The 23,613-nt window shown below is 46.2% G+C and overlaps 1 protein-coding gene and 1 long non-coding RNA gene across 3 annotated transcripts in view; both read left to right on the top strand.

Annotated features, from left to right (window-relative positions):
* Positions 1–1,574: 1,574 nt before the first annotated feature.
* TCP11L1 (t-complex 11 like 1) overlaps positions 1,575–23,613 on the top strand; it is a 42,455-nt gene continuing 20,416 nt past the window's right edge. The window contains exons 1-3 of one of the 2 annotated variants that reach the window (XM_027837758.1): positions 1,575–1,649; positions 9,282–9,446; positions 21,136–21,268. In XM_027837758.1, the coding sequence (XP_027693559.1) occupies positions 9,305–9,446; positions 21,136–21,268 (275 nt within the window). In that variant the 5' untranslated portion in view covers positions 1,575–1,649; positions 9,282–9,304. Of the gene's footprint in view, positions 1,650–9,281; positions 9,447–21,086; positions 21,269–23,613 lie in introns of those variants that run through there. The other variant, XM_027837759.1, reaches the window with a different exon arrangement.
* Positions 13,508–14,771, top strand: LOC114024679. The gene is made up of 3 exons (XR_003566938.1): positions 13,508–13,572; positions 13,769–13,953; positions 14,234–14,771. It is a non-coding gene; the product is annotated as an uncharacterized LOC114024679 (long non-coding RNA).

Below are 23,613 nucleotides of genomic sequence, written 5' to 3'. Positions count from 1 at the left end.
ACTATCATACACGTAATCCAAAATCAAAGTCCAAATTCAAACCCGGGTCTGTCCTGATTGTCATTCTTACTGCTCTATGTACCCCGTTACGTCCCTGATTTGGCATGACAATAGCGTATGACTTTACGATTTCCTGTTCTTACGGATCAGAGGCTTGGACTTTATATACAAATCCAGCAAGGTCCATTAATGCCTCTTTTTAAAAAAAAAAAAAAGTATGGAAAGAAAGTGTCAGGAACTTGTCTGTTGAAATGTAGATGTTTAAAAAGCAGAACTGATTGTATGTGGATTCCTAAGCTGTTAGGTAGTTCCCCTCTCCCCCTTGTGTTTTTAATTTAACATAATAACAACTGTCCTGTTTGCCCACTCCCTCCTGCACTCCCTTCAGCGGTCACCAAGAACCAGCTAGTCCTCAGATGTCTGGGGTCATAAGCAATATGGGGAGACCGAGGCATGGGACAAGAAGGCACCGCTAAAAGCCCTGGTGGGAGGATCGCTATAACCATTTTGTGGGTGACAGCAGACAAGTAACTAAATGGCACCTTCCCCTTGGGGAAGTTTGTTCGGCCATGGCCAAACCGCTCCAGGATCTCCGCCAAGAAAACCCCAGACGGGGTCACGGAACGCCCGGACGGCGAGCCTCCTGCTAGGACCTGCAGGAGCGTCCTGGACCACGCTGCCCTGGCTCCCGGCTGGGCCAGGTGGGACGTGGAGAGATGCTCAGGACTGAGGGGCTGAAACTGGCAGGAAAGGGGGGCGGCTAGCCGGAGCAGGGGATAGAATTCTGGCCTTGGAGTCAGGAGGACCCAAGTTCAAATGCGGCCTCAGACACTTGACATGTACTAGCTAGCTGTGTGACCTTGGGCAAGTCACTTAACCTCAACTGCCTAAAGGGGGAAAAAAAACTGGCAGGAAAAGGGGGCAGCTAGCTGGAGCAGTGTCTCTGTTTTCCAGCACCAAATTCTGCAGTGCATTAATGTCAGCTGCCGCTTGGTCTTCCTCTTCTCTACACCCCCCCTCCCCAACTCGGGAAGGGCAGTGGGAGGAGGGGGCCCACAGAGGGCAGGCTGGACCCGGACGCTGCAGCTGCTTGCTAACGCGGGCCTCTAAGTTCTGCTACCTAAGAGATAAAGAGGAGCCCGAGGGCTGGGAGGTCCTCCGACCAAGGGCTGGAGCAGCGTCTACCCCCCCAGGTGACGTCATGCACACGTAAGCGATGCTAAGCAAGGCTTGTGGTAATCGTGGTCAAAGTTCTCGTTTACTGTTAATAACTGTGATTTAAAAGAAGGGCAACAGCAGCGTTGGGGCCCGAGGGTGGCGGCGGCCTTTGTCCCGGGGCCGCCGCGAGGAGCTGGGGCCGGGAGGGGAGGGGCGGAGCAGGCGGCCCAGGCTCCGTGCGTGCGCGCCCCTCGCGCTTCCGTACAACAAGATGGCGGCGCCCTGTGCGCTGCAGGCGGCGGCGCCGTGCTCCCGCGCTCCCCGCCCCCAGTCCGGCGAGGACCGCGGGGCGGCTTCCCAGCGAGAGGCGCGCGGGGCTCGGCTGCTCTGGGCCCTCCCCCTGCCCGCTGCCGCCCCTGCTCCCGCTCCAGCGTCCGCCTGAGTCACGGCGGTGCGTGCTCCCGAGCCTCTGGGCCCCGGCGCGGCTCGCGGTAAGCTGAGGGGCCCTGGGCGTGGGGGCCGGGGTGGGGGCGGGGAAGCTGAGGCCTCCCGAAAACATCCTTGGGCGGAGGAGCCTCCCGGGCACTGCACGGGCTGCGCTGCAGGAGCGGAGCGGGGCCTAGCTGACAGTGAAGAGCACGGGTGCTGGGGATGGAGCACAAAGGGAAGTCATCCCCGCGCCCCGGGCTGGAGCGAACGTCCGTGTGCGCCTGCTGTGTACCGGGCGCTGGGCCCACTCCCCGCCACCACCCTGCGAGGCAGCTGCCATTATGGACCCCATTTTACAGATGGGGAAATCGAGGCAGGCACAGGCGGAGTGACTGCCTCGGGTCTCCTAGCTAGGAAGTGTATGAAGCTGGATTTGAACTCGGGTCTTCCTGACTTTGCACTGTGGCGTCCCCTCCAAGATCCTTCGTTCTTTTCCAGTGTTACCACTTTACCCCCACTGGGGTTCCTACTCAGATCCCACCGACTCTTTCCGTGGCACGACTGAAAATGCTCATTGAGTGTCTACAAGGCATTGCAAAGACTGTGTGGTCTGGAACCCGCGGGCCAGTTGGGAAGATACAGAGGATAACCGTCCTTTAGATGCAGGTTATAGAAGTGTCAGTGCCTGCAGCCAATCAGAGCTCGAGGAGTCCGGGTGGGCGGGGCTATGAAGGGAGGTGGAACTTGAAACTGGGGCCACAATTGATTTGCTTAGTATGAGATTAAAAGCTCATCATCAGATTGGCCGTAGTGAATGAACGAATGAATGAATGAATGAATGAATGAATGGGGGGGGAGCATTGATTGAGCATTTGCTGTGTTCCAAGTCCTGTTCAGAGGGCTGGGGATACAAACAGCAAGGGCCCTGCTGTCAGGGAGCTCACGCTGTAGTGGGAGGAGCCCGCCCCTGTAACAAACAGTTCACCTCCAGGGCTGATGGAGAGTCCAGAAGTCCTAAGGGTAGAAGAGTGGAGTGGTGAGTGGGTCGGATGGCGAGGCCCCAGGCTACTGAGTATGGAGTGAGAGGGGAGAGGAAGAAGGGGAGGAAAGGGACCTTGGGGCACAGAAATGGGGCAAGTAATAAGGTCTGCAGGGTGTCTGGAGAGTGTGGTAGGCAAATGATGCGGGAACAGAGCTGTCCAGCAGCCCAGCCCCGGGAGGAGGGAGGAGAGGTCTGTGGCTCTCCCTGTGGGATGCTGCCCACCCCAGATGGATGGGGTAGGGGTATGGTGAACTTTAGGAGAACCTGGTGAACAACTTTTCTTTAAATTAAAAAAAAAAATTTATGAGCTAATGACTCAGCAAATACAATCTGCTATACAAAATAATGAATTTTTTTTTTTTACAAAAGTCTTAGCATTTAACAAGGTAGAACCAAGTAAATTAACAAATAGACAAAAAAAAATATTTGTTTAGTGTCCTTTTCTATGCCTGTTAGTAATTCTGCTACCTCTGGCTTTCTCTTCTTTCTTTCTTTCTTCCTTTTTCTTTCTTTCTTTCTTCCTTTCTTTCTTCCTTCCTTCCTTTCTTTCTTTCTTTCTCTTTCTTTCTTTCTTTCTTTCCTAGTTGTCAATATGTGTGCAGTTCTGAGTCTACTGCTTTCAGTTTCCATTATTTCTTGGTAGGTCTTTCCAGATTTCCTTGTTTGCTTCATATTTGTCATTTTTATGGCACCATTACATTATTCCATTACATTAATATTTTGGGGGACAAAGGGGTATGGATCCAGACCTAGGATTTCCTTGGTATAAACTATCTCTGTTGATACAAATAACTTAAGGTGTTACAAAGTTACTTGGGGCACTTTATAAGATCATAAGTTTAGAACTGGAAGGGAGTTTAGTTGTCCAACCCCCTCATTTTACAGATGAAGAAACTGAGGCTTAGAAACTTGTCCAAGGAATTAGTCCAAGGTCATACAGGTTTGCCTATGATCACAGAGTTGATATGGGTCAGAGACAGGACTTGAACCCAGGTCTTCCTAACCCCAAAGTTGGCCTTCTATTTGAAACATCTTACTGTTTCTCATAATTTATTTAGTGGTTCTCAAATTGTTGGCAGTATAGGTTGTTTCAATTATATATGTGTGTGTATGTATAGGTTGTTTCAATTATATATGTATATATATGTATGTATGTATGTATATAGTTAGAGAGAATAGCTATGAATATTTTTGTACAAATAGGTCCTTTCCCCTTCTTGTCATGTTTTACAATGAAGTCCTAACATTAGGGTTGATTGCATATTGCCTTTCCAGAATGTTTATGCCAATCCACCAACAATGTATGTAAATGCCTCTTTCCCAGCAGCCCCATCAATGTGAAGTTTTATGAACGTATGAGAAATAGGAAGATCTGGGTTGAAGGCCTACCTCTGAAACATACTGGTGTAATGGACCTGGGCAAGAAACTTAATCTTTTAGTCTCTATAAGATGTAGGTCTGGATTGGAAGAGGGAGTTTCCTCATCTGAGAGTCCCCTGTACCAATGAAATGAGTAAACCTGTCCAGTCCTTTATCTATGGATACATTATTTTATTGCACATGTGTGTATGTGTGTATAAAATGTGTATATATAATATATACACTATTATATATACAACAGTGTATATTGTATACAATACATACACAATGGCACATATATATATATGCAGTAGTATGTACAGTTAGGGGTGCAGTGCCCCACACCCCCCAATCTGGAAAATCCTCATAAAATTTTTTGGCCCTGCCTTTATGCCAGAGGAGAAGTCTGAATTATTATGGTATTAAAAGATAAAATATGTTGATATTATACAATCCTATACATGTATTTTATTCATTTCTGAATTTCTAAACTTTGTCTGTGTCGTCTGCTGGCCCTTGCTTGTTGTCTGCAGCTTCTGCGAAACTCCCCCAAAATTCCCATTTAATTTTTTATACTGACCCACAATATGTTGAACCTCGATGGGGAAAGTTGAAAGGTGGATAGGATAACTATATAATGAATATATACAATATGATATACATATATATATATAACTATATAATACAATATATACATATACACACATATATAAATACATATAGATATATAAAATGCTTACTCATTATCTTATTTATATATATTATCTCCCCATTAGCATGTAAGCTCCCTGAGGGCAAAGACTATTTTTTTGCTTTTTCTTTGTATCCCCAGCCTTTAGCCCAGTGCTTGGCACATGGTAATGGTTTAGTAAGTGTTTTTTTGTTTGGTTGACTGATGGTGCTCTATCTCTATGGAGGTATGGCTGGCAAAATCACAGGTCCTTAAAGCAGATATGAGATGAGCAGAAGAAAACTAGGTCTTCTTCTGCCTCTCACTGTGCAGAGTAGTGGTGTTAAGGACTGCTAAGGTCCCCTGGTCCTATTGTCAGTGGACAGAGTGCCGGGGATTTGGAATCAGGAGGGCCTGGGTTTAAATCCCAACGCAGACACTAGCAGTGTGACCCTGGCTAAGTCACTTGATCTCTGTATGTCCAAGTTTCTACAACTGTAAAATGAGGGAGGGGTTGGCCTCAGGGGCCTCTTAGTCTGGGCTCTGGATGTCTCAAATCATATGTTTTTGCTTTCTCACATAAAACATCCTGCTAATGCAAGGGCTTCTTAGCCTGGAGAACTCGTCTTATTTCTTTGGTGGCTATTTCAACATAATTGGTTTCTTTTGTGATTCTGTATATTTTGTTTTATGCATTTGAAAACACTTACTAAGAAGGGGTCACCGTAGTGCCATCGCCTGAGGGGTCCTGGGCACAAAGAAGGTTAAGGATCCCATGGTTGGAACCTTGACTAAAACAACAACAGCAAAGTTAGGGCATTTCAGATCCTGTTTATAGTCAGGGGCACGGGCAAGGAGGAAGCATCAGAGAATTTCAGTACCTTTTCCCCCACCCAGACAGAAAGAGGAAAGATGCAGTCACCAAGCTCTCGTGTTATTGATGCAGGCCTGGAAAATTCCACTTGCATTACCAGCCTGTCCATTCCCTCGTCTGGAATTCCTCTGCAGGTCTAAGATGAATATGATATGGGCTCCTTCTCTCTGCCCTGCTGAGCACAGGCTGCTAGGTAGCGTCCCTAAAGCTTCAGGGCCTCGCTTTGATCGCCGTCCAGCTGGGGGGATGGAGTCTAATTAGTGTTTATGGAGGTGCTCTTTGTTATTCCATGGCTTAATATGGTCCAGGTGCCAATTATTTTTAGCAACGGACATCCCTGTTGAAAAAAAACATGGCGTCCTGTTTCCCACACACCTAACCCTCAGTTGTGGTTGTTAACATCCCAGGACAGCAAGGGACCTGGGGAAAAAACCCAACTAATCCATTAGAAGCTCCTGTGACAGCAGGGCTTAGGATGTGTCCCAATCCAAGCAAAAGAGTGGAGTGTTAGACTGGTTTACTTAGGCCCCAAACCCCAGCCACCCCACCCCCACACCCCATTCTGGTCCAAGGTTTCCCACTTCACTCTCCCGCCTGCTGTCCTAGAGGAGAGGCTGAGATTCCTTTTTACTGTGCTCATTTCATATGCGTTATTGTTAACAATAATCATCCACAAAAAACAAAACAATCACCTGTACAACCGTTAAGTGCCAAATTACATACAGTTTTTTTTAATTATGTATCTTAACAAAATAATGACAGTGATATCCTTTTTGCCTCCATGCCCCCTCCCAACATCTTTTCATTCTGTAGAGTTTGCCCCTTGGATTTCATTATTACTCCCTCCTCATTTTACAGATGAGGAAACTGAGGCTCAGATGAAATGATACAGGTAGGTGGCAGAGCTGGGAATAAAGCTCAGGGCCTTGGACCCTAAGCTCATGCACCTGGCTGATTCCCTTCACTGGTCTTCCCATGTTCCTCTTTTCTTTGAGCGTATAAGCATGTGAACATATAAACATATGAACATATAACATCTAATCAAGACATTTCTTGCAAAGACTTCCTAGGAATATGGTTCCTAAGCTGTCTGCTTCAGGTCAGCAAACATTTATCCAGTGCTTATTAGGTGGAAGGCATCACGCAGGCCCTGCCCTCGAGGAGCTTATAGTCTATTGGAACAAGCACACAAGTCACTAGGATAGTAGTTGGGTAAGGGCCACAAAGAACTAGAAGACTGTTTTCAGCTGGGGAGGCCCATCATCTGGTCTCATCAGCCCCCCGGAGTTTGCTGTCATCTCTCTTCCAACTTCCAGTCTCTTGTCGACTGCCTATTAGATATCTCAAACTGGGTGTCCCGCAGACATCCTAAACTCAACATGTACAAAACTGAACGTGTTATCTTTCCCCCCAAACCCTCCCCTCTTCCTAACTTCCCCATTATTGTCAAAGGTTCCACCATGCTTTTGGTCACCCCGGCTCAAAATCTAGGTGGCATGACCTCCTCTCGCCCCCACCGTAGGCCTCAGCTGTGAAGGGTCTGTCATTTCCACCTTCGTGACCTCTCCCATAGACCCCTTCTCTCCTTGGACTCTGCCAGCCCCCGGGGGCAGGCCCCCATCCCCTTCTGCCTGGCTAATGAAATAGTGCCAATGGATCTGCCTGCCTCAGCTCTCTCCCCCATCCTCCATTCAGCCACCAAAGTGATTTTCCTGAAGCACAGGTCTGATCATGTCTCCTCCCTATTCAATAAACCCCAGTGGCTCCTCATTATCTCTAATAAAGAGCTTTCAAATCCTCTGTTTAGCTTTAAACCCTTTCCTAGCCTAGCCCCTTCCTACCTTTCCTGTCTCCTTATTCCTTAGTCCCCTCCCTGTTCTCTATGATTCAGTGACACGGCCCCCTAACTCATGCATTTTCCCTGGATGTCCCTGTTACCTGGAACTCCCTCTCTCCTCGTCTCCACCTCCCGGCTTCCCTGGTTTCCTTCAGGTTGCAGCTGAAGTCCCACCTTATATAAGAAGTCGCCTTTCTCAGTCCTCTCCAATCTTGGTGCTTACCCTCTGGGACCCCCCTCCCCCAGTTTATCTTATTTGGACACAGATTTTTGTGTGCTGTCTCCCCATCAGATTGGGAGCTCCTGGAAAGAAATGACTGGCTTTTTTTTTTTTTTTTTGACCTTTCTTTTTATCCCCACTGCTTAGCACAGTGTCTGGCACATAGTAGGTGTTTAAAAAGTGCTAGTTGACTGACTGACTGGCTTCATGGAGGAGGCGTCATCTAAATTGGATGTTAAAGGAAGAGAATGACTTCATTAGGAAGGAAGGAAACTAGTATTAAGTGCCTACTATGTACCAGGCTCTGTGCTAAGCACTTTACAAATATTATCTCAGACTCTCTACCTATTAACTTGGGGTCATGGGATTCTGGAGTCCAGTGCCCTCACTTTGCAGAAGAGATAGAGATAATGAGAAGTAATAGAGATAAATGGGAAGTAATTCCAGGTATGAGTGATGGCAGGAACAAAGGCACCAACATAGGAGGAGAAGACAGGGTGAGAGAAATGGGGACGGTCCATTTGAGCTGGAATATGGTATATGAAGGGATCGTGTGAGGCAGGGCCATAGGACAGGGGCAGCCAGGTGGCCCCGGGGCTAGAGCACAGGAGTCATGAAGACCTGAATTCAAATCCAGCCATAGACATTTCCCAGATGTGCAACTCTGGGCGAGTCAACCTCTTTTTGCCTCAATTTCCTCCTCTGCAAAATGGGGATAATAATAGCACCTACCTCCCAGGGTGGTTGTAAGACTCAAGTAAATTAATAGAGGGTGTCCCAGAAGGCTTGATGCTGACTTTGGGGACCCTCTGTATTAATTCATTTGATCCTCACAACAACCCTGGGAGGTCCTTGCTATTATTATATATATGCATGCACTGCAGGCATTAATGTACATGCATACATACATACATACATACATACATACGGTAAACTTAAAACTGCACTGAGACTTTTGGGACACCTTGCATACGTAAAGCTCTTTGCGAACCTTGAAGCTCTTTCATAAGTGTTGGCGGTTATGATAAAAGTTGGAGCCAGACCGTGGAGGGCCTTGAATATCAGAGCCAGGAGTAGAGACTTCATTGGGTCGCCGCAGGAGGTGTTTGAGTAGAGGGCTGACCTGATGGGAGCCAGGCTTTAGGAAGATTTCTTTCCAGTCTCAGCTTGGAAGTTGTACAGTTGGAAGAGAGAGACTTCAGGTAGTCTGGGTAAGAAGGGACAAGGAAGGGCCTAACTTACTTAAACCGGGGTGGTTGTAATCTACTTAAACCAACACGGGCCGTAGCCTGCTGTCCTTCAGAAACCTCGACCGGGATTCGTTCTTCCACTTGATAAGGCTGTTAAATGACTTGCCCAAGGTTTCATGTGCAGTAGTTGGCGGTGTTGGAACCTGAACTCAGGTCCTGTGACTCCAAATTCAGATCTTTGTTCTGTCCTTATTGTGGTTCTCGTTCCGTGAGAGTGGGTCAATGTGTCCCAACCGCGGGGCCCTTTTAGAAGCAGTGACGTTCCAGAGTCTGGAGCATCCTCTCACGTAGCACCCGCAGGTGTTAATGGGGTAGCTCAGGCAACATCATCTTGTCCTTTCTCCTCGTTTTACCAGGGGGGAAGGGACGGGCCCAGGTCCCAGGAACAAAACAGTGACTCCTTTGTTGTGATTGTTGCGGCGATTGTTTTCCCCTTTCCTAGGAAATCGGATCAACCCATTGAGGATGTCTGAGCACCGTGAAGACAAGCCTCACCCAAGCGATTCAGAGCGAACTCTGGAGGATGGTGTAGACGGGACTGATGAATCCGTCCGGAAGAGGATCCGGCAGAGCACTCCCAGCCCACAGAGACTGCCAAGGCCGCAGTGTAAGCGTGAGCCCCCTTTGCTTGGTCGCCGAAGGCTGGGCCCAGTAGCCTGTGACCAGCACACGCACCGCGTGCATAAGTGGCGTGTGATTTAAGGGTGCACATGTGGCCAGTAATTAACATTGGAGAAAAGCCGCTTGTCCTTGTCCGGCAGGGCTTGGCTCGTTGCCTCGTCAGGGGGAGTCCTGAGGGGTTTCAGTTACATAGGGAATGAATATTTCAGAATGACCAGATCAGCCGTCCTTTCTGTGTCCCCTGGGCAGTGCAGCTTCCCTGGATGTCTTGGCAGAACTAGACAGGAACGATGATAATCACTATTACGTGCCTTTTTTTTTCTTCCAAATTGGTTTCCCATGGCCTTTTACTTTTAAAAAGTTGAAGCATAGGGTCATAGATTTAGAACTGCAAAGGATCTCAGAGGTCATCATGTTAAAGAGGAGGAAACTGAGGCCCAGAGTTATGTGACTTGCCCAAGGTCATACTGGTACCAAGCATTCAAGGGAGGATTTGAATCCAGGTCCTTTGACTCCAAAGCCAGGACTCTTCCCATTGTACCTCATCACTTCCCAATATTCTTAATCATATTCTACTGTCTTTTAGTTATTTAGTGCCTTTGGGGGAGAGGGGTTACAGCAGTCGTTTCTCCATGTACCCTTTCATTCACCTCCATTGAACTCTACCCTTTGATAAAAAAAAAATGGAACAAAATCAACCAAGCAAGCAACGACGTGACAGCATGTGTTTGCACCCATGGTCCCCTCCCGGTACTGAGAGGAGAGGATAATTGACATTTGCATAGTACTTCAAATCCTTCATTGTCTGATCCTCACAAGGGCCTTTCAATGCAACTCCTACCGGAGCATTGCTGCCATTTTATGGATGGACAGACTGAGACTCAATGAGGTTAACTGACTTGCCTATTGTTTTGTTTTTTTTTTTAATTTTAATTTTTAGTTTTCAACATTTACTTCCACAAGATTTTGAGTTCCAAATTTTCACCCCATCTCACCCCTCCCCCCACCCCAAGATGGCATGCATTCTGAATACCCCTTCCCCTAGTCTGCTTTCCCTGCTATCTCTCCCCCACTTCCCCTTCTATTTTCCCATAGGGCAGGATAGATTTCTGAACCCCATTTCCTGTATTTCTTATTTCCCAGTTGCATGTGAAAACATTTTTTTTAAACACGTGTTTTTAAAACTTTGGGTTCCAAATTTTCTCCCTTCCTCCCTCCCCACCCACCCTCATTGAAAAGGCAAGCAACTCAATATAGGCTATGCATGTGTAGTTATGCAAAACACTTCCATAGTAGACATACTGTGCAAAACTAACTCTATTTCCCTTAATCCTATCCCACCCCCCCATTTATTCTATTCTTTCTTTTGACCCTGTCCCTCCTCAGAAGTATTTGCTTCTGATTACCCCCTTTCCCAATCTGCCCTCCTCGCTATCATCCCCCTACTCTCTTGTCCCCTTCCTCTTCTATTTTCCTGTAGGGTGAGACAGATTTCCATACCCAATTGAGTGTGTATGTTATACCCTCCTTAAGTCAAATCCTATGAGAATAAGATTCACTCATTCCCTCTCACCTTTCCCTGTTTCCCCTCCACTGTAAGAGCCTTTTCTTTTCTGTTTTTTTGTGAGATAATTTACCCCGTTCTACTTTCCCCTTTCTCTTTCTCCTAGTATAATCCTCTCTCACCCCTTAATTTTATTCTCCAGATATGACCCCTTCATCTTCAACTCATCCTGTGCCCTCTATCTATCTATATGTATGTGTATGTATATATATATAATTTTTTCCCTCCAACTGCCCTAATACTGACAAAGGTCTCATGAGTTACAAATATCATCTTTCCATGCAGGAATGTAAACAATTCAACCTTAATAAGTCTCTTTTGATTTTTCTTTCCTGTTTACCTCTTCATGTTCCACTTGAGTCTTGTATTGGAAAGTCAAATTTTCTATTCAACTCTGGTCTTTTCATCAAGAATGCTTGAAAGTCCTCTATTTCACTGAATGACCATTTTTTCCCCTGAAGAATTATACTCAGTTTTGCTGGGTAGGTGATTCTTGGTTGTAATCCTATATCCTTTGCCCTCCAGAATATTATATTCCATGCCCTGCGGTCCCTTAATGTAGAAGCTGCTAAATCTTGTGTTATCCTAATTGTGTTTCCACAATACTTGAATTGTTTCTTTCTAGCTGCTTGTAATATTTTCTCCTTGACCTGGGTACTCTGGAATTTGGCTACAATATTCCTAGGAGTTTTCCTTTGGGGATCTCTTTCAGGTGGTGATTGGTGATTTCTTTCAATTTCTATTTTGCCCTCTGGTTCTAAAATATCAGGGCAGTTTTCCTTGATAATTTCTTGAAAGATGATGTCTAGGCTCTTTTTTTGATCATGGCTTTCAGATAGTCCAATAATTTTTAAATTCTCTCTCCTGGATCTATTTTCCAGGTTAGTTGTTTTTCCAATGAGATATTTCACTTTGTTTGCTAATTTTTCATTCTTTTGGATTTGTTTTACAGTGTCTTGATTTCTCATAAAGTCACTAGCTTCCAATTGCTCTATTCTAATTTTTAAGGAAGTATTTTCTTCAGTAATCTTTTGGACTTCCTTTTCCATTTGTCCAATTTTGCTTTTTAGGGCATTCTTCTCCTCATTGGCTTTGTGGACCTCGTTAGCCATTTGGGTTGGGCTATTTTTTAAGGTGTTATTTTCTTCATTATTTTTTTGGGTCTCCTTTAGCAAGCTGTTGACTTGTTTTTCATGATTTTCTTGCATCACTCTCAGTTTTTCCTTTACTTCTCTTACTTGCTTCTCAAAATCCCTTTTGAGCTCTTCCAAGGCCTGGGACTGATTCATATTTTTCTTGGAAGTTTTGGATGTAGGAGCTTTGACTTTGTTTTCTTCTTCTGGTTGTATGTTTTGATCTTCTTTGTCACCAAAGTAAGATAATATAGTCTGACTCTTTTTGCACTGCTTGCTCATGATCCCAACCAATTACTTGAGTTTTAAACTCTTTGTTAAGGTAAGAGTCTGTTTCCAATGTGGAGAATGTACTGTCCCAAGCTTTGGGGGTTTGTACAGCTGTTTTCAGAGATACTTCTAGGAACCTGAAATGTGTCAGTTCTTTCAGGGTACTATGATAAGGGGCGAGGTGTTTCCTCTCCACAGCCACAACAAATTTCACCATACCAGCGTTCCTCCTCGCCCTAGGACCGCCCCTCAGAACTGTGACCCAGATCCAAGCACTGGTAAAGCAAGAGATTCCTGCCTCAGCCCTGGCAAAGAGATCCTTGCAATCTCCCTCTGATCAGCCACTTGATTCCCCCTCAGTCTGTGGGCCTGAAGCTCAGGAGGCAGCCGCGGCCCGCACTCAGGACTTGCGGCTGAGACCTAGCTTCTTCTCTCACCGCAGTAACAGACTTTTACCACTGACTTTCTAAGTTGTCTTTGGCGTTTGTAGGTTGAGAAGTCTGGAAACTGCCACAGCTGCCTGCGATTCAGTCCCCTGAGGCCTGCTCCAGGGTTGCTGTGGCCTGCGCCCCACACCGAACTGCGCTCCTCTCCCCGCCAGGCATGATATACCTTTCCAATCAACAATCCAGGCTGTCTTGGGCTGGAAATTTGTTTTAGTCTGTTTTTTTGTGGGTTTTCCTGCTTTAGAATTTGTTTAGAGACATTTTTTATAGGTATTTGGAGGGGTTTGGGGGAGAGCTCTAGCAAATCACTGCTTTCCCTCCGCCATCTTGGCTCCCCCCCCCCCCCCCCCCCCCCCCCCCCCCCCCCCCCCCAGCCTTGCCTATTGTTATATAACAAATAGATTTCAAAGGTGGGATTTGAACTTGGGTCTCTCCCGGCACCAGGTCCAGGGCTCTTTCTTCTGCTGTATTCTCCCTCTCTGCCTACTTTTTTTTTTTTTTTTTAAACAACTGACATGATCCTTTGCATGTATCATCTCCCTTGATCCTCACAATCCTTTCAGGTCAGTACCATAAGGCTGATTCTCCCCATTTTACAGATGAGAAAACTACCACATGGTGTGTGAAATGTGCCGTTCTCATTGACCTAAAAAGGGGATTGAGAGTCTGACTTTTTCGTTTCCCTCCAGAGTTGAGCAGGTGACAGTGTGTGTTGGTTTGTGCATGTCTGTGAATTGGCCGCGTCCTAACCCCGGGGCTGAGGGCTTGGCTGCCATGAGTTTGAAAGGACTTTCTTGGATGAGTCTGCCACTTTAAGTGCCAAGGCTGCATCAGAGGGTGGTTTCCATGTGCCCCCCAGAAGCTGCCCCAACCTGTGATTTTTTTTTTTTTGCAGGCTACTAAAACAGTTGGCAAATGCGCCAAAACTGAGGTGTTTGGTTTTTTTTGGAAGGACTGTCATAGTTTAGGAATGTGAGAGTGATGCTATCTCTTTAAAATGCCCTTGATGGAGAGGTGGGATAAGTACAGACATTTCCGGCTCTTGTCATGCTCCTGTGAATTGTCCAGAACACTTCCCAGGTGATTATTTCCCTCTTCCTCCAAGCATCCCTTTAGTGAATGGAGGAGGGCCCTCCCATAATGTGGATCATCTTGGAGTGCATGAATTCACTCGTTCATTAATATTCGTGAATGAATTCATCATTCATTATCACACACTGATGCTGGTGTGCCAGGGCTCACCAGAGACCAGCTTTGGATGGTCCCATGGGCGATTCATCTGTTTGTATGTTTCACCCCCCAGGAGAACGTAAGCCCTTTGGCGGCAGGAGCTCTTTTTGTTTTGTCTTTGCGTCCTCAGGAGCTAGCATAGTGCGTGTTGGGACCAAGGATTGGCTGCTCTGGTGCTCTTCCTGTTTCTCATCTTCTCCAGGGCGTGTGGTGAGGAAAGTGTGGCATGGTGTGCCCCATCCTTTACTGTGCTGGCTGCCCCAAGTGTGGGAGTCAGTCATTTGGAGGAACTGGAGGACATTTAGCCTGGAAAAGATGATGGGGACCGCGACAGCTCTGTGTGAAGTATCTGAAGAAGTGTCGTGTGAAAGCAGGATCAGATTGGCCTGGCAGCCCCAGAGGGCAGAACTGGGAGCAAGAAGTTGCAGAGACAAGTTCCCGCTTGATGTCAGGAAAACCCCACTGAAAATGAGAACTTTTCACACATGTGGGAGGGGCTGCCTCTGGAAGAAACAGATCTCCCCACACCCCACCGTGGTGGTCTGAGCAAAGGCTCAGTGCCAACATGGCTAGTCTAAGGGAGATTCTTTTGGGGTGCAGGCACGTGCTGCATGCTGCAGAAATCCCATCCAACTCTGAGATTCGGTGACTCAGTGAAAATTGATTTGTGACCGTAATATAAAATTCTTTGATTTGTGACTCAGTCGTTCTTTGTCTCGTTACCGGCTGCCCTTTGCCCTGCCAGGGAAATCAGAATTCTTTCATCTGTTCCCATCTCTCTTTGGTGGGTAGCACCTGGCATTTGTCTCAGCCCACTCTGTGAGCTAATCCATGCCCCTTACAAAGGAGGTTGGACCCGGAAGAGACTTACTGGGGTGTCTAGTCCAATGCCCTCTTTTCACAACTGAGAAAACTGAGGCCCAGAGAGAGGAAAAGGCTTCCCCAAGGTCTCCCAGCCGATGGGAGGCCAGCTGTCCTGCCCCTGAAGCTGGTTCCCTCCCACTCACCGAAGCTCTCCTTTTGGCCTCCTCAGCTACAGTGTCCTGTGCCCTTTCTCCATTCTAAGTGAACAGAGGATTTACAGACCCCGGGCTCAGGAAGTATGAGTACTCTCTGAGTCAAGGATTACAAAGAGAAAAAACCGGATGTGATGAACGGTCTCCTGGAGCCTTCCCAGAAGGAGCCAACCTCAGGGCATGGATCACAGCAGTCATAAAGCTGAGGTTTAGGGGTTTGAGGCAGCTGGCAGCTCAGTGGAGAGAGTGCCTGGCCTGGAGTCAGGAAGACTTAAGTTCAAATTCAGCCTCAGACACCTACTACTTGTGGGACCCCGTGCAAGTCAGTGAACCTCTGTTTGCCTCAATTTGCTTAGCTGTAAAATGGGGATAACAACAGCGCTTACCTCTCAGAGTTCTTGTGAGGAGTAAATGAGATAATGTTTGTTAAAGTGCTTAGCACAAGGCTCATAGTAGGTGTTATTTAATGTAAATGCTTATTTCCCACCCCCCTCCAAAAAAAAACATCTCAAGAAGCCTCGCATTTAAAAAATAACTCATGAAAGATCAACTGTAATCTCAGAATGTGTAACATGAGGCAGTGTTGTAAGGACAGGAGTTTTGAGTGACTGATGAGGGATTTTGAAAACCAGAATCTCACCATGTTTCCAGCACTGATTCATTAGGCAGAACTCTCTCTAGAATGGAGAAAAGCAGTTTATCAGAGGCAGCGCAATATAACAAAGGAGAATAAGTCTGGATTTGGAAACGGGAGGCCTGGGTTCTAATCCTGATTCTCACACTTAACTAGCCATGTGACTTTGGTCTCTGAGCCTCAGTTTCCTCATTTGTAGACTGGAGATGATGCTACCTGCCCCCACCTACATCTCAAGTATCGCTGTGCAGAAAGCCCTTTAGAAACCTCAGAAAGCTTGCTCTGTCAATGTGAGTCACTGACTTCCATTCTAGTTTTGTGCTCACTTTTGGTCCATTATCCGTGTGACCTTGGATGAGTCCCTGGCCTCCTCTGTTCCTCACCTGCAGCGTGAGGGAGGTGGACTGAATGGACCTCGGAGGTCCTTCTCTGCCCTGAATCTGTCATTCTCAACACCTTAGTCCACCAGGATGGCCTGTCCTGTGCAGGTGAGAAGAAGTAGTTCTGTCAGGTGGCTCTCCCGTTGTATGTGACAGAACTGTATGTGAACCAATCTCTTATTCATTTGGTTAGCAAATCATTATTCCTAAGCTGATAAAATTGAGTTTGTGACGTGTCAAGGCCGAGGATCGGCCCCCGTGCTGTGATGTTCCCCCTAGGTGGAAGGCCGTGCCAGAGAGAGCCATTGGCTTTGTCCGTACTGCTGCTGTGCGTCCTCCATGGGCCGCTCAGTCATGTGGCTTGAAGCGTCCATCTTGGCACGCATGCAGCCATCGTCCAGGACCTCTCTGCAGAGGAGACTGGTCACCGCCCTTCCTCAAGGTCCTTCTGTTTGGCCCAGAATCTGATGCCTGTTGGTGCCATGCTTTGTCTGCTGGTCTCCCCAAGAACATACTCATTTGATTTGGTTTCCGGCTCTTCTGTAAGTGACCAGATTTAGGACAGGATGTCTGGGGACAGGCTGATCTCTGTGCAAGTTTAAAGCACCAGGCTTCATCACAGTCCGTACCGCTGCCTCTAGCTCTAGTTTCCCTAAAAAGCTGGAGTGAACTCTCCTTGTTTTGTCTGTTTTTTTTAACTTCTCTTTTATCATGTGTGCAAGTTCCAGCACTCTCAGATGACAGAATCTCTTAGATGGCAGGAATCCTGTTCCTGGATGGGAGTCCCCTGTGCAGCCTAGCCTACAGTTTGTGAGCTCACCAGCCTTCCCCTGCAGACCTCCCGAAAGGGATGGAGGGAGGTCCTGGAGGCAGCGTCAGTCCCTTCTGGGGCAGCTTCAGGTGCTGAATGGAGAGAGAGCCAGTCCTGGAGTCAGAAAGACTCTACTTCATGTCCTGTCTCTGACTCAGGCTGGGGCATCGTAGGCAACCACTTAACCCTCAGTATTGCTGGGCAGCTCCTTAGGACCGGAAGGCTCAGGACCGCTACTGACTGCTGCATTAGTAGAGGAAATCTCCTAATCCAATGTATTTTAAATTGAAAAGCAAAAAAGAAAAAAAACCCACTGTGCGCTGAATAACAAGAAGAAAATCAAGCTATTCTAGATGGACCTTTCTCTAGTGAGCAGCCAAGAATCAAAAGGAGGATATATTTGTGGGCTCTGATCGTCAATATAAAATAACAATGATGATATTTATGTAGAGCTTTCAGGTTTGCAGAGTGCTTTACAATTCAGGATCTGATCCTTTGCAAATTCAGTTTTATCAGCCTACTCAGCTTATTTGATTCACTAACCAAAGTAACAAGACATTGTTTTATCAGCCAGAATGAGAACTCTTTAAAAAGGGAGAGCCATTTAACCGGAGATCTACTTGGGGAGTCAGTACTCTCGACAAGGAAATCAGATGTTTCAGTCCACAAAAAAAGAAAAAAAAATCCATTTGACTAAGGGCATTGACTCTTAGTGCAGCAGAAAGACCAGTGAGCTTAAACCAGGCGATCTGCCTGGGTTCAAAGCCTAGTTCTGACAGACCTTTCACGCCTCCAGAAGCATGAAAGCTAGTTAGTGCGAATGCTTGACCTGGAAAGCTGCCAGGTGGCGTGTTTCCGTCCCATCCTTCCTCCCCTCCCTCCCCACCAGGGGCCACACACCTGGTGAGCTTTTCCTCACCATTTTATTGCTCCCACGGATGGCCTCCTCAGCTTAGCTTCCACGTGTCCTGAGTGTCCATCCTCCCTCTCCCCTAATCCTCTGCAGGGTTAGGGTCCGTGTTGCTGCTGCCACAAGGGTTTGAAAGTACATTTGGGATTGCTTTTTCACTTGTAATGGCCTTTCCATGTACATCTCTAAAAGCGGCCAGCTGGAGTACAAGCGGTATCCTGTTTCTCTTTGATACAGATAAATCCGATGCGATGAGACTCCAGGTTATGTTCGCAGACTTATGTTACGGCAAAACCTAGGTGCTCCAGTGTCGCTGGCCCCTGAGAAATTTCCAGGAATTAGCCCCCAGAGAACTTCAGCTATTCCTGCTGTGTTGGGTTTTAGCCATTCCCCCACGGAAGCCTTCCTCCTTGTAACCCTGGTTCTCAAAGCCCGTGCCAGACGTCGGTGGTTCCTGCCAAGCCGGGAAGGCTTTGAGTTTGGGCCTGCCTGTGATGGGCAGCAGGTCCAAGAGCAGCCTTGCTAGTTTAAAGTGCTCATCCCTAGGTTTGCCATCAGGGGACAGAATTTTTTTTTTTCTTCAGCCTTAGCATCTCATAAATTGGTTTATTAAACACTGCCTAAGTGCAGCTGTTGTAGGTGAACTCGAGGCGTAGAGGTGGGCAGTGTTATCTCAATCACTGTGTACGAGAGACTTTGGTCGTTTCCTCCTGCTTTCTGCTGCCTGAAAATGCTGCCAGATGTTTAGTTAACCCCATGACCAGATAAAGGTTTAAATCAGGCTGGTTCCTTTTGGCTGAGTGTAGCGGAGGCGGGGGAGGGGAAGAGCAAAAAAAGACTGGGAAATCTCGTTTGACCCATTTCAGAAGATCCAGACCTTTAAAGATCGTTCTGGCCTTGGACAAAACAGTGTGCTGGGCTAATGGCCTGATTTTATTAACTAGATCTTATCCCTTACCTGTGAGATAAGGACTGGCAGTCCCCCTCTTCACAGGGAACTTTTCCTCCTCTCCACCGGCCGTCCCCTCCTCCACCCCCACCCCTCTTTGTTTCCCAGTTCATAACACCTGGGGAGTTCGTGACCCAGAGAATTACCTGCTCAGGGAAGTAGGGAGTGAACAAGTGACTGACGTCATGGAGTGTCTACTCTGCTCCCAACCTTGAAAATCCTGGCCCTTTCCCCTTCTGGCCCAGCTGTTGCTGGTCCTCCTGCCCTCTCAGGGTTTCAGAATTTCAGAGCTGGGAAGGTCCGTAGAGGTAGATGATCTCATTCAGGCCCCTCCTTTTTACAGCTGAGAAGCTGGAGACTTGCTCTAGGTCGGTGGCCGGGCTCTGACCAAACCTCTAGGTCTGTGTTCGTGCCCAGCCTCCTGATTGGGAATTCACTGAGAATCCCAAAGAACTTGGAATTTCCCTTAGAAACAAACTGGACTGACACTGTCCCCACCTAGACCCTCACCTGTCTGATTGATGCCATTCTGCCGTCTCACAAATGTGGATGCCCCTCCTGCCTCAGACCATGAGCCCTTTTCTCCACGGTCTCTCCAGGTGGTGGTCATATGGATTCTTGTTGCCTCCTGAGCACATGACTCCAGAATCCTTTATTCATCCCCAGCCTTTCCCCTGAGCTCCCATCCTAACTTTCCAGCTGATTTTGAGAATCTTTACTTGGACTTCCTGTTGGCATCTCGAACTCACCAGGTACAGACGCTTAACTTGGTGATTTGCCCTTCTCCCTGTCTTTTCTTTACACCTTCCCAAAAAGTCTTACACACTTGGAGTCATCTTTTTCTCCTGTCCCGTACACATCCGCCCAATTGCCAAATCCCATTTATGTTACCTCCCCTGGCCGTCCTCCCCTTCGCAGGCCTGCAAGCACCCTAGTCCAGGCCCTTATCCCTAACAGCCTCCCACCTTGTCTTTCTGCTTCCTCTTTCCAGTCCTTCTTTCACACTGCTGATTTAATTTTTCGCTGTGATCACATCAGTGGCTCCCCATTGCTGACCAAATAAAGCATTCTTCCATTCATGGTCCTGCAGGATCTATCACCACCCTCCGTTTCCAGCCTTATCTCATACTGCTCCCCTTCATGAGCTCTGTATTCCAGCCAAACTGGAGTTCTTTGGGTTCCCTATTCTCATCCCGCCTTCTATCTCTGTTCCTTTGTTCCTGTTATCTCCTGTGCCCTCATCTCTTTCTGCTGATGACCTTTCTTTCAATACCCAGCTCAGCTACCAGCTCCTCTTTGAAGCCTTCCCTGACCGAGGTGAGAGTTATTTCCATTTTTCATGGTGGATGTGGAAATGTGTTTTGCATGACGTCATATGTATAATGGGTATCATACTTCTTATCTTCTCAATAGGTGAGGGAGAGAGATAATGAAGAACTGAAAATAAAATTTTTTAAAAACTTATTTCCACCTTGACTTTTTCATTTTATGTGTCTAGACTTTCCTCTTCTCTCACATGCCCTTATATTGTGTGGACCTCCCTCCAATCTGTTCCAGTTATAATCTCCTCACAGAAGTCTGTGCTGCATGTGTCTTTTAGCCTCAGGACTTTGCCACAGAGACCATATTCTTTTTGCACTTTGGGGGATTTTTTTTTTTTTGATTCACCCAGATTTCAGTTTGTTGATCCTTCCCTTATGTGTTTATCTTACTCTCCCTGGTACTGCAGACCAAATTCTACTTGGTATTCTATTTGGTTGTTTGTGTATATCTGTTATTTCACTCTATGGGAAGCCCTTCCCTGACAGCACCATGTCTCATAGTCTTTGGACTGTGGACAGCTCCTGGCACAAGATTTTGTGTGTAATCAGGAAGAGCTTTAAAAGTGTTTGTTAAATTGCCTTAGGCTGGGGGTTGAGTTCGAGTTGAAGGGGGGAAAAGAGAGACTCCTCGATCTGGTGCTGGTGAACATGAAGGAGAAGCCATCTGGAATGGAGTTTTCAGGTTTTTGAAAGAGAGGAGAGTTCTGTTTCTTTGGCTTTTAGTTCTCAGGTCCCAGTTCGTCATAATCGGTGCCTTTTTTGGCTGACTCAGAAGAACCAGTCATTTTGAATGACTTGCATTTTTGCTTACAAAGATAAATAACAATAGAATAGGATTCTACTTAAAAGATTAAGTGATGAAAAAAATGGGTGAGAAATTCAAGGCTATAATTAATCTTCTAGGTTGTCAGGAAAGATGGTGTTCAACGTGCATAAGGATTAGTTCTTTCTTATTTTGTAGAAAAGCTGACCTGGGAGAACTGATGTCTTACAGTGGATTTTTGTTGCAGCCAGCCCTCCTCGCTTTGTGTCTGTGGATGAACTCATGGAGACTGTCAAAGGAGTTACTAATATGGCGTTGGCCCATGAGATTGTAGTGAATGGGGACTTCCAGATAAAGCCCACAGAGCTGCCAGAAGACAGGTAAAGAAGTTATGGGATCGTGGGTTTGGTGGTTGTTTTTTTAATCAAAGGCACTGAAGTTTTTTCCATTTCTATAGAGATCATTTATATTATATTTAATTATATTAAATATCATATTTATATATTATATATGCATATTATATTTATGTCCATTTGTAACATACATCAGTATTTTACTTTTCTTTTGCCTCTTTGGTTTTGTGTGTGTGAGAGAGATGATTTGCATTGTTCTTGTATTACTAAAACATTTCTAAATTAGATTTCATTGGAATTCGAAAGTGGTTCTGGGAAATAGCCCTTCCTTCTACGTACCCCTACACATGTATCCCACATGTGGCCTATCCTGGCTATATGACCATGAACCACTCAGTGTTTTCAATGGCTCTCTTAGACTATTAAGGCATAGAAAAATGGCTGAGCTACATTGATAAAGGGGACTTTTTCAACTGGGAATTGTCTATCCCAGTGAAATCACAGGTCCATTCTGTATGTCCATGTAGGATGTCAGTGTGTGTGTGTGTGTGTGTGTGTGTGTGTGTGTGTGTGTGTGTGTGTGTGAGAGAGAGAGAGAGAGAATGGGGGGGGAGAGAGAGAGAGAGAGAGATGGCTCAATTACTAATATAATTCATTATCCTTCTCTTTGTTCTTTAGGCAAAAACACTAATTAAGTGCCAGCTTGTGCCTTCATTAGAGAGATATTAGTTAATAAAGTAAAATGTATTTGAATTTCATAAGTATGTTTGAATTTCTCATATCTCGCATTTCTTTCCAAGGAGCCCACCCTTAGCCAGCTCCTTCCCATGCCAACACAGGGTTAATGAAGGCACAGAATATTAATTAAACAAATTAACATTTAACTTTTTGAGTGAAAATTTAAAAAGAAGAGTAAATCATGACTTACAAGTTAAGTGCCCTACTGCTGAAAGTCTTTGGACCTCAGGCTATTCTCGGCCCCACGGCTTGAGACAGTTTGTGCTCTGGGGCCCAGATCCCAGAATGGAGAATCAGAATGTCCCTACGGAACCTTATTGTGCCGGGCAGCTCTGTGCTGCTGTCTGGACCAGCAGCTATTGCCGAGCTGTTTGAAGGCTTGTCCTTCTCCAGAGGTGTTGTAGGCTTCAGTGCTTTGGGGGATATATGGCCTCCTCCTTGTTGGTGCTTCCTTCAGTGGTCTAGCCTGGGGCACAAGGCCCAAGGCCCACATGTGATCCACCACAGTCCTGAGTGCATCCCAATCCAAATTAAAATGTAGTTGAGAAGTATGTCACAATAAATAAAAACACCACAAAACACAGATAATATTATTACGTGGTTTTCTAAGTCAATATGCATCTAGCAGGCATCCTACTTTGGTTCTAATTGAGTTTGCCCTGCTGGCCTGGAGCACAGCTCATCACCTCCATCTTATCCTGGGGCATTCTTGACTATGCCCTCTGTCAAAGAGTCAACTGATTCCTGGAAGATTTCTTTTGGGTCTGGTGCAGTGCTTGGGCTGACCACCACCCTGGATACTTGGCTGGCTGGCCTCCTTTTTTGGATCTTGCATTTCCAAGGTAGTGTCATTGACACCACTTCTTATGTTCTGGTCATCATTGGTCATACTCTATACCTCATTTAAATTCACTTTGTTTCCTGCCATTTTTTTTGGATCACCTATAATAAAAATTCATCTATATTGCGATGTTCTATGATTTGCAATTAGATAGCATCCCGGGAAGAATATCATTCTTGAAAGATTCATTTTGTGTCCAGGAGCACTTGTGATCTTTGAAAGTGCTGAATAGTTTCCAAAGTACTATATAGCTATCCCTCTTCCCTTTATTCAATTCTGAGTGCAATGCATTGTCCATCTCCATTGTCTTTCCTAGATAGGTAAATAAATGAGGGAGTAACCCAATGGGTACCTCATCTAGCTGCCTATCCCAGGTAGCTTTTATCTATTTAGTTTTTTCCTGTGTAGATTGTTAGTATTTGCTGGCTTAAGTATTTATTGGCTGAGCAATTTCTGACCTCTTTTGGTCTCCTGGTGTCACTTGTTTTATGTGAGCTAAACTTTGTTAGGTTGGTCTCTTTTGAGTCATCATGGATCTCATCAAGGAGCCCTGGTACTCCTCTGTGGTTTGCAGTGCATAAAATCTCCCCCACAAATAGGAACATGTAGAAACCCCCTCCCCCATCTATAGAAATAGATTGTGAGAGGGCATCTCACATGGCGGTGGAGCTCACATCCATTGTCCTGTTTCAGGCCTTGCTCAGTGACCTTGCTCAGTGCAGGGCAGACACCTTGTTAGAGGGGATCTTATAAGGCAGAATTTTCCTCTAAATCTATGCACCTTTGAACCTAC

This window comes from Vombatus ursinus, unplaced genomic scaffold (assembly GCF_900497805.2).
Source record: "Vombatus ursinus unplaced genomic scaffold, bare-nosed wombat genome assembly UNPS02014822.1, whole genome shotgun sequence".
Classification (NCBI taxonomy): domain Eukaryota; kingdom Metazoa; phylum Chordata; class Mammalia; order Diprotodontia; family Vombatidae; genus Vombatus; species Vombatus ursinus.
Note: the sequence above shows the minus strand (reverse complement) of the source record. Positions and strands in the feature narration are given on the sequence as shown.